Raw genomic sequence first — 10,182 nt, 5'->3', positions numbered from 1 at the left:
TTCTGATCCGGTAGTTTAGTTAAGAATAGTGTTGTGAGTATCTTCTGTACTATTGATTGTAGGTTTTGGAACTCGGTTCACTATTTAGGGGCCTTAGAGTTCAGGATTTGCTATTTGGGGAAAAGGTAAGGGGAATTGTGTTTATATCGGTTATTTTTGAAATCGGACTCAGTAAAACTATGGTTCACAGTCATGTGTGTGTTTTGGCTACTCATTTGGGGGGATCTAACAGGGAAAACTATGGATTTTTCATGATTACAATTTTGGAAAAAAGGGGGCGACGGGCTACATCCCTAGTTTTGTTGAAAATCGAACGTATATGTTGATTTATACTGTTATAGGGATGGCCATGCCTTGACTTGTTTAAACTATATGTGTTTGGAAAACCATGATTTTAGATTACCAAATGGGTGTGATTTGTTTAGTTATATGAGCATACATTTGTGTGATTGGTTGAAATGCTAATAGGAATGCGGTTCTGAATTGTTCCAGGTACTAAGAGTGTCCGGCTCTATATTCGAGGGTGTATGAAATCGCTGGCCATAGATTGGCAAAGTGTCCAGTTCTATATCCGAGGGTATGAGCCTATTCCAGCAGATCAAGCCGAAGGATATGAATCCACTAGTTTAGCGCTAGTATGATGCCATTGGAGTCGAGGACTAGCCATGTGTCGGTGGGGCCATGTTCGCGGGTTAGCTATGGGCCAATGCCGTATGTCACGGGCCGGCTTCGGGCCAATGGGTGTGACGACACCGGGATTGCTGATCATGTGTATGTGTGCGTGTATGCACTGTTGTGAAATTAGTACTGGAACTGCGTTTAACTTCGTGTATGTTGCGTCATGATAACACTCAAATGCCACATACCGATATAACCTGTGTTCTTCCTTACTAAGAGGTGTCTCATCCCTACTGTACATACATTTTTACAGGTCCTTCGAGTAACCAAAACTAGCGTCCTGGTGTAGGGAGCGTAGTGGCTGGTGTACTGCGGGTAGCACTTGGGTAAGTGCTAGGACTTGTATTTTGTGGGTTGCCATTTTAAGATATGTTGGGCACCCGTTTGTACGTTATTTGATGGAGCCTTGATTTTGTCCTTATGTAGACTTTGGTATGATACTGTATATATATATATATAGAATGACCTTTTTTCGCTGCGTATATGGTTGTATTTGGATGTGTTTAGGGTGCCTGGGAACCCTACGAGGTCGGACCCTCATTCTTTGTACTGTATCTGTGGATGGTTTGTATGATACAGAGACATGTTAGATTACATTTTCACTCCTAGGTCTCATTTCCGGGTTCGGGGCGTGACAATCATTGTCTAGTTTCAAATATTAGCTTGTATAAACACTTATGTGCTTGACTTGAGATAATCACTATACTAAGTGTTGATTGCACACGTAGGGCACTAAGCTTATAGTTCTTACACCATTGAGGTGCTTTGATTTTATTGTGCGTAGTGGTACATATTCGCTTGTGTAAGAAGCATTTCCGTGCACACAAAACTTTAGACACATTTGTTGTATTCCAGACACGGGCCTAAAGAGGGAGACTAGCCCTGTTGAATTGTCCTGGATTAGATCCGGTTAGAAAAGTTAGGTACGTCATCCTAGTAAGGCATGTTGGTTGAGGTCAACCCCTTGAATTAACTTGGTTGTAATCGGTATTGCTCCACCCGTTAAGTAAGCAGTAGTGGAATCCTTGACTTAGGTGATAATTTTTAAATACCCAATTCACCCCCCTCTTGAGAATACACCAAAACTAACAAATCGCCTGTCTCCGAAGGGTCAATCACCTGTGCTCCTTTAAAGTCAGTATATTCTGAAAAGTCAGAATAAGGTTAGTCAATTGTGCTCGATAAGTCAGTCGCCTGTGCCTCTTCTGTTTGAATATTTCAAACATAGAAGCACCATAGTCGCTTAATGATTTATCATCAGTCGCTTGTCTTTTTAGCAAACTTGTTTTTCAATGATTTTTGGTTTCAAACTTAATTCATATATTTGAAAATTCATTTTGTACTTTGTAAAAATATTTTCCATAAATAAAATCAGGTATCTAAGTCCAATGACATTTCCTAGGAGCTCTAATCAATCAATATTGAGTTTTGAAGTACTTACATGAGATATATCTTATGAGCTTTATGCACTGCTTCAACGAACTTCATGTCTCACATGACTTGAACCTTTATATATTAGTCTAAATCGAAATATAACTTCCACGGCACGTCAACGAAGAAATTAATTAATTGTACAAATGTATTGGAATAACAATCCAATCATAAAAGATAGCATTACCTTAAACATGGCGACTAGCTAGCAGAAATTGCAGATAGATTATATAATTTATATATATTCTATGTTGCAAAAGATCATACATATTATATAATGTACTATATGTATAATATATATAATTGAAGAAATTTTTTAATTCTTTATTCGTTTATTTGGTACGTTAGTTGGATCGACATACATACATATGATTCAAGTAGTATTGATTCAATTTCATACTATTGACAAGCGATTGACTTGAAGCAATTATTATTAAGTGTGGGCTTGAGCTTTTTGGTTGATTAGACCCTAGGCATAGGAATTGCATTAGAATGAACGAACCCACTAGTGTGAATGACAATGCCCCTTTATTGTATTGTTGGTGTCCCTTTTACAAATGGAGGAAAATGATGTGGTGAAATTAGTAGGTCATGGTTTATGGAATCTAGAACTAACTTGATGAAGTCACGAGGTTAATCAAATAATAAATTAAATTATTATGTGAAATAATAATATAATTGAAGAAATTATATAAAAACAATTATGTTGGGAAATTATATAATTGAAGATAAAACTAAACAATTATGCAAGAGGGGTTTATATAAAAACAATAGTTTATTTTTCATTTTATTATATAAGTCATTAGAAAATACTAAATGTTGGGGAAAAAATGAAACTGAAGTCATAGTCATTCCATGAAATGCAGTAATTGCATTTTAACATCAATTTCATTCTTATCTCGATTCAGTTCCTCCCTCCATTGTTTTCCTATTTTAATTTCATTCCACAAATTAAATAGAAGAAAATAGTCCAAGCTTCAGCTTGCAAAAATGATTCACAAAAATCCCTCATAAGAAATTTGTGAAAATTTTGAAATTTTAAAGAAGACCAATATAATTTTTGAAATCTTAAAGGAGGTATGTGTCTTTTTGTAAGACTTAACCGGTCGATTTGAATAAAAAATTTTGCTTGAGAAAATAGAAGGAAAAGAAAATTAAGTACAAAACTTATTTTACATTGTATTTTTATTTTATATTAAATACTATTAAAAATAAACATTTATTCTAATATAACTCATTTTTTTGAAAAAAAATCAAATACTAATAAAATTAAAATTTTATTTATAAATTTTAAATATTTTTTTATTTTCTCACTCACTTTTTTTGCAATCAAATATGAAAATGCGAACTTCCAATTTTCTAATGTTTAATATTTATTGAATTTCAACTGGGCCAGATGAGTACAAGGTCACTTGCCTTTTATTCTTTTTCTTTTTTTTTTTTTGGGGCAAAAAATTAAAAAGACGAGAGTGCAAACAGTGTGTCATTACTGCGTTCAATTCAGCGAGAGAGGAGAGTCGGAGACCAATAAGGTTCAACTCTAGTCGAGGAATAATGCTTCCCTTCAATTCATATGCACATATGCGCGTACCAATTGCGACGTGGCTCACCACTCATCCCTCATATTCTGTTATGTAAACATCAGCTGGTCACCCTCTTTTCCAGCGTATCATGTAATGCAGCACCCTATGTCCGTTCTCAAAGTCAAAGAAAATTGTGAGAGAGAGAGAGAGAGAGAGAGAGAGAGAGAGAGAGAGAGAGAGAGGGCAATTGTACCAAAATAGGCGATCATATGGTGTAAAAAACTGTTCAATTTCATATTTGTAAGTGATTGATTATTAAAAGTAACATGTCATTTATTTCTCATACAAATATATATATATATATATATATATATAAGCAGAGGGGAAGAGCCGAATGAGGCATGTTTTACGCATAAAAACATACATGGAAACATTTCAATTCAAGCAATATCAATGTCAACTTCTCTGGCGCAACAACAAAGGCCAATTTTCCTGGAATCACATTTCCAGATTCCATTTTTTGACACTTAAATGAACCCTCGACTATCTCGTCGGAGGCTACCGTTAAAACATGAACACAAACAACAAAAATTCCACGAAACCCGGACTCCTCAGCTGCGGGGAAAAAAGAAAAAAAAAAAAAAAAAAGTCACTGGTATATGGCCACAGGAGGGAGCTTGAATTTGGCCGAAACGAATGGGATTACCTGCGGTCTCTCCGCCAAATAGCGATAAAAGTCGTACTCTGCTTCGTAATCGTGAAGATCAAGCTCTGCCTTCTGGTGAGTGTGGTAATGGTGCTTGGCCGATGCAGATTTCCCAAACCCAAAAATACTTACTCTGTTGCAAATTCCCAGAGCCAGCATCACGGCTTGCATACCCGAGGAGTAATGGAACATGGTCCCGTCATGGGCAGAGCTCCATTCCTCCAATGGCTTTCCCATCTCCTCCGTAAATCTTTTCAGAGAATAATACTTCACAATTCTAGAGCACAGGACATCGAATCTGGGATCCGTAACCAGCAAGGGTGCTTTGTGGGAAGAGTTGCACACAAGGTAGTCGACGAAATGCGCAGGTTGGCAAATGTACATTACCATCGAAACATTTTTCCCGTACGGATGGCAAAAGCAGCCTTCCCTCCTCGCACAGAAATGCAAGATGTTACTGTTGACGAAAGAAATGCTAGTCTTTGATCCAACATTGCTCTTGAAACCCTGGATTCTCGCGTTGTTCAACCGAATGACCACTTCGTGGCTGTCGATTAGGTCCCCGTGCTCGTTCTTCAGCAAAATCCCACTGTTACCCACCACGGCGCAGGACGAGTACCGGCTATCAGAACCCACAGCACCACCCCGCCGGTCGAGCGGAAGCTTCACGAGGCGGACCAGTTCCAACATAATGTCCATCTGGTACCGTTTGTTCCGAGACCATTGCTGTAAAACCGTTCTAAATTCCAACCATGACCGATAACTTTTGGGAGATCGGATATTCAGGGGCATGCCTGCGGAGGTCCTCAGCCGCATGTCAATGCCGAGACGCCGCCACGACGAGATCGACCGATACCGCCCTCGGGTGGCGAACTTCCCTTCCAGTAAATCTTCAATTTCTTGCCTTGATTGAGCTTCCCCGATGTCGATGGCGGCGAGCTTGAGCAGCGTCGAATTGAATACCGGGGTCGGCAATTCCACCGACACATTATTTTCGAGCTGGAAAGAGGCGAAACCGCGGCGAACGGCGATTCTGCAGCTGAGAGTGATGGCGATCACTAGGAGCAGCAAGAGACTAAATAGCGGGCGGAGCGACCTTTTCATTTGGAACCGGAAAACTAACTAGGCCGACCCACCGCAGGTTATCGCTAAATTTTGCAGCAGACGGCGACAGTAGATGAGCAAGCGCATCGAATCAGACCCATCACCATATACTTGAATTCGAAGGTTCTGCAGCTAAAATTTCAAGAGAAATATGAGTTTGGAAGCGAGGAAAAGGGGTGGAAAAACCCTAGTTTGAAGAAGGGGGTCGGATCTTGAAGAAAGTGGAAATGGCGTTTGAGCTGCAGATGAAACTAGGATTGAAATGCAAATAGATACGTTGACGAGCAAATAGAGTTATGATCATTATGGAGACTGCAAACGCAAGAAGCAGCGAAAGGGAAGCGGAGAAGCTGCGGAGATCTGAAGCGGGTGTGTTTGTGTCTGTGTGTGTGTGTGTGTGTGTGTGAGAGAGAGAGAGACAGAGAGACAAGAAAGATGGGGGAATTTGCCAGGTTTTATGGTAGTAGAGTGGGAAGCCAGCACTCGACTATCGTTCCTTTATCAGCGATTCGAGGAAAGAAAATTCCATATAATAATAAATAAAAATAATAATTTTCAATTTGCTATTGGGGGCGCATAGTCGTGGAAAGAAGCTAAAAAATTTCATCGATAAATCTATTGGAATGAAATAGTAGACGCAGTTCACGTTTCATTTATTGACTTTGTCTCTTTATATTGGGCACCAAATTCTTATGTTACCACGCAGTTCACGTTTCATTTATTGACTTTGTCTCTTTATATTGGGCACCAAATTCTTATGTTACCCTTTTAGAACTACATTGTAATGACCCAGATAATCTTGAAACTAAACTAAAATAAAATTTGAGAAACTTGGTCCAAAGTTTGAAAGCTATTGATCTAATTTATTATTGTTAAACCAAATAAATTATAAATAAGAACAGTAGGTTATCTCCATTTGAATCTAAATAGGATTCATTCAATGTGATTAGGAAAAAAAACTCACTAGTATGAAACCTTAAGAACAAAAAATGGTTGAATGTTAGTAAAAATATAAATTAGAAACTTTTCTTAGCCGATAAGATTTGAGTTTTGAGGATTATAATATTTTAATTCATATTACTTAAATCGAATGATAGAAGGTCAAACCATCTTATAAAAATATATTTAAAAAAGTGAGCAAAAAATAATCTTTTCTTATTTTAGGAAGAATTTAATTGAGAAAATATTGAGCATGATTGCAATAGTGGCATACCAAAATTTATTTAGATTCTTTGAGATCCATCCATGATTTAATTTGACGCTAACCCAATTTAAAAACACACAGTTGTTTAGAGTTCCTCGACGACCCGACAAATCTCACGCGGATATGGCTTTCACTTCATGAAAAACGTATGGAGTACTTACCTGGAGAAGGAAATCTGTGAAAAGGGATGGGCGCGGGCGGCACGTCGGGAGCGATTTTACCTTCATCTCTCTTTGCCTTGTGAAGGTAAGACGTGTCTTTTGGGCACTTGCCCAAATAATGACTGGAGGTATGTTTAGTGGCGGCCAGGGTCTGCTATTACCAGCGAAACCTTCCCAGGTAGGACCAAAAATAAATAATACATTATGTTAGTAGGTTAGGACACGCGTGCGTATATAGTTGGGGGAAGCCTTCCTAGACTGGAGTTCAACCAGGGGATTGGGTCAACGAGGGAATCTGTCGCACACCCATGTTTCATGAATCTTGGTAGCACGTTCTTCTGTGTGGATGAGTTGTTTAGTTTATTTATGTATTTTAACTGTATTTCTTTGACATAGCATATATGTGTTGGGGAAGTTTAAAAGTAAAAAGAACCGAAAAAAGAAAAAGGAAGAAGGGTTGCATGAGTTTTGTTGGGAATTAACCACAAATTTTCGAAACATGTGAGAAACAAAATAAAGAAAAAATACACGACAAAGAAAAATCAATCACATGTATAAGACAGCATTTACGTGATTCAACAAGTTTGCCTACGTCCACGAAGTTATAAGGATTTCACTATTATCAAAAAGAAAAATACAGAGAGTGTGACAGTATAATACTCTCTCTCTCTCTCTCTCTCTTGTGAAGTGTGACCGCTTGACCTAATTACTCAAAAAATAATTATTTTATATGATGCGTACAGGGTTCTAAATGGGTTACAAAACGGTCCCAAAAAATTTCTCTTATGGCCCAATCCTTTGCCCCATGGACTAAACCTTAGAATATAAATCTTTCATTAATGAAAAGTCAAGTCATCATTCAGATCGAATGCAACTAGACTCCACAAAAGTCCAACAGTGTTTTTATGTAAATTCACATATTTCAAAATCTATGAGACAATTTGTGAATTCGAACACAATTTTTTTTTTTTTAAAAAAAAAAAAGAGGTGTTGATGCAAATTCTTTTCCAGTGAATCTCAAAGAGTTTGTAAGGGCCATTTTGATTAGGTGGCTAAGATTTACAAGATTGTATTAGAATCATTATGATTATTATCAAATCCTATGTTTAGATGGTAAAATTCATAAGATGACTAATTATTAAAAGATCAAAATACTCTCTCTCTCTCTCTCTCTCTCTCTCTCTCTGATAAAAAATCAAATACCTTTTAAGGGATGATATGGATTTAAATGGATAGATGGTAGATCGGTTGTGAAGGGCTTGGTATGTCAAATCCCATCAAAACTATAAAAATAAGGATAGTAAAAATTATACAAATCATAAAAATCATAAAAGGAGGGGAAAAATAGGAAGGAGAAAAAACTTAGATTAAAAGAGGTAAGGAGATATGAAGAGGGGAGAGACTAAGGTTGGAGGAAACGAGAGAGAAAAAGATAAAGAGATAAGATGGATAAAAGTTACTGGAGCTTATTTAATGCTAGGATATTGTATCATGCTTTTTGAGTTGAGTTGGAGAGCCCATTGCATGATTTATATTCTTCTTATGTTAAACCTACAATAGTTTTATAGTTAGAAGGATAAAATTAAAATATTTAATCCTAATAGAGAAAATTTCTTAAACATTAAAACCTTTATAAACTAGGGTCATTACATAACATTAAAGGTTCAATTTATTATAGTTGACATGCTCGCCTAGTGCTTGTTCACCTCGTCGCCTAATGACTGGGTGACCTTCGCTTAATGTCTAGGCAATCCACGTTGCCTGATGGCTACATGACCTTTGTCGCTCAGGTGGCTATTTCTTATTCTTGTGTTGCGCAGGTGATAAGTGATTTGCCTCACCTAGCGACTTGGGCTACTATCGCATGCCTAACTAATGTTGGTTGTATTTTAGGGTGAGGTTAGTGATGACACAAACGATGCCTCCCATGGCTACTCCACTTAATTGTACTCAATGCTTATAAATGAGCAACTGCAATGCTATTTATTTTATATTTATTTATTGTGTTTTTTGGCTATGAAGAATGTATTACCTTTACTATCTTGCAAGGTAAAATAATTTTGTAATTGGTTGAATTATTTTGTAAGCAATGCTCAGAGCATGTGTTTGACCGATCAAGAGTGAAGGATATGACATTGTCACCTTATAACACCTAACTCAAAATATTTATCGACGAGTTCGTCAATTTCTAAATCAAGCTTGGGATCATCCTTGTTCTTAAGGATCATCTTGACATTTGACAAGCTTTGAATTCTCGATCAAAAAAGAATTCATGAAGAATAATTCTTGAATTCTTCATGTTTGGGTAAATTAGAGTCTTCCTCTTCCTTATATATTTGGCCGCAAAAAAGTCTTGATGATGTTGGTGGATAGTAGGATTGACCTCTTCATCTTCTTCCATATAATCAATCAATGAATCATTCTTATAAGGCTTTAGTTCAAGGTTGTCGAGAGCGATTTTACCTTCATCTGTCTTTGCCTTGTGAAGGTAAGATGTGTCTAATGAGCACTTGCCCAAATAATGACTGGAGGTATGTTTGGTGGCGGCCAGGGTCAGCTATTACCAACGAAACCTTCCCAGGTAGGACAAGTCTGGTGGTAGTAAAAATAATAATAAACCTTCCCAGTTAGGAGTTGGAAATTGGAGTAGGTGGGGGAAGCCTTCCTAGACTGGAGTTCAACCAGAGGATTGGGTCAACGAGCGAATGTGTTGCATACCAATGTTTTGTAAATCTGGGTAGCACGGTCTTATGTGTCGAGTTCTTTATTTTAATTGTATTTCTTGACATAGCATATATGTGGCCGGGAAGTCTAAAAGTAAAAGGAAGAAAAAAAAAAAAAAAAAAAAAAGAAGGAAGAAGGGTTGCATGAGTTTTTATGTAAATTCAGACAATTTGTGAATTCGAACACAATTTTTTTTCTTTTTTTCTTTTTTTTTTAAAAAGTGTTGATGCAAATTCTTTCCTAGTAAATCCCAAAGAGTTTGTAAGGGTCATTTTCTGATGTAGAACGGGGATGAGTGACCTAATCTTACGGATTTCAACCCTCAATCATATACATGAGAAACGCTTTAAAACGAGAATTCAATCAACCAAGCATAAACAAAATGAATCATACTTTATCATGCGATCCAGGAATTTTAAAAAGACATATAATTAAATTCAAATTCAGTCTCATGTGGTTCTTTAACTAGAAAGTCAAGTTACATGCCATGAAAATACCATTTAATCATTTAAGAAAATAAATCAATGTTATCACAATCATATCCCACAGTTGACAAGCAAGTATGTGTATAAAATAGTGAGACATTTCAAGTTTTGGAGGTATTTAGTCGATTGGCAGCAAAGGAACTAAATAAAAATTGGCTTTTTAGGG

The 10,182-nt window shown here is 37.0% G+C and overlaps 1 protein-coding gene across 3 annotated transcripts; it reads right to left on the bottom strand.

Annotated features, from left to right (window-relative positions):
- Positions 1-3,472: 3,472 nt before the first annotated feature.
- LOC131149780 (beta-1,6-galactosyltransferase GALT29A) lies at positions 3,473-6,086 on the bottom strand. 3 transcript variants are annotated; one of them, XM_058100528.1, is made up of 2 exons: positions 4,339-6,050; positions 3,473-3,795 (listed from the first exon to the last, which is right to left on the bottom strand). In XM_058100528.1, exons 1-2 carry the CDS (start codon positions 5,440-5,442, stop codon positions 3,751-3,753), a joined length of 1,149 nt encoding a protein of 382 aa, XP_057956511.1. In that variant the 5' UTR covers positions 5,443-6,050; the 3' UTR covers positions 3,473-3,750. The 3 variants fall into 3 exon arrangements, with proteins under 3 accessions (XP_057956511.1, XP_057956510.1, XP_057956509.1); XM_058100527.1 differs by lacking the exon at positions 3,473-3,795 and adding an exon at positions 4,037-4,247 and having other exon boundaries at positions 4,339-6,074; XM_058100526.1 differs by lacking the exon at positions 3,473-3,795 and having other exon boundaries at positions 4,037-6,086.
- Between the last annotated feature and the right edge of the window lie 4,096 nt (positions 6,087-10,182).

This window comes from Malania oleifera, chromosome 2 (assembly GCF_029873635.1).
Source record: "Malania oleifera isolate guangnan ecotype guangnan chromosome 2, ASM2987363v1, whole genome shotgun sequence".
Lineage (NCBI taxonomy): Eukaryota > Viridiplantae > Streptophyta > Magnoliopsida > Santalales > Ximeniaceae > Malania > Malania oleifera.
This window is presented reverse-complemented; position numbering and strand designations above follow the sequence as displayed.

Coding starts and splice junctions, on each gene's coding strand:
- LOC131149780 (XM_058100526.1), bottom strand. CDS start 5,442: ATGAAAAGGTCGCTCCGCCCGCTATTTAGTCTCTTGCTGCTCCTAGTG.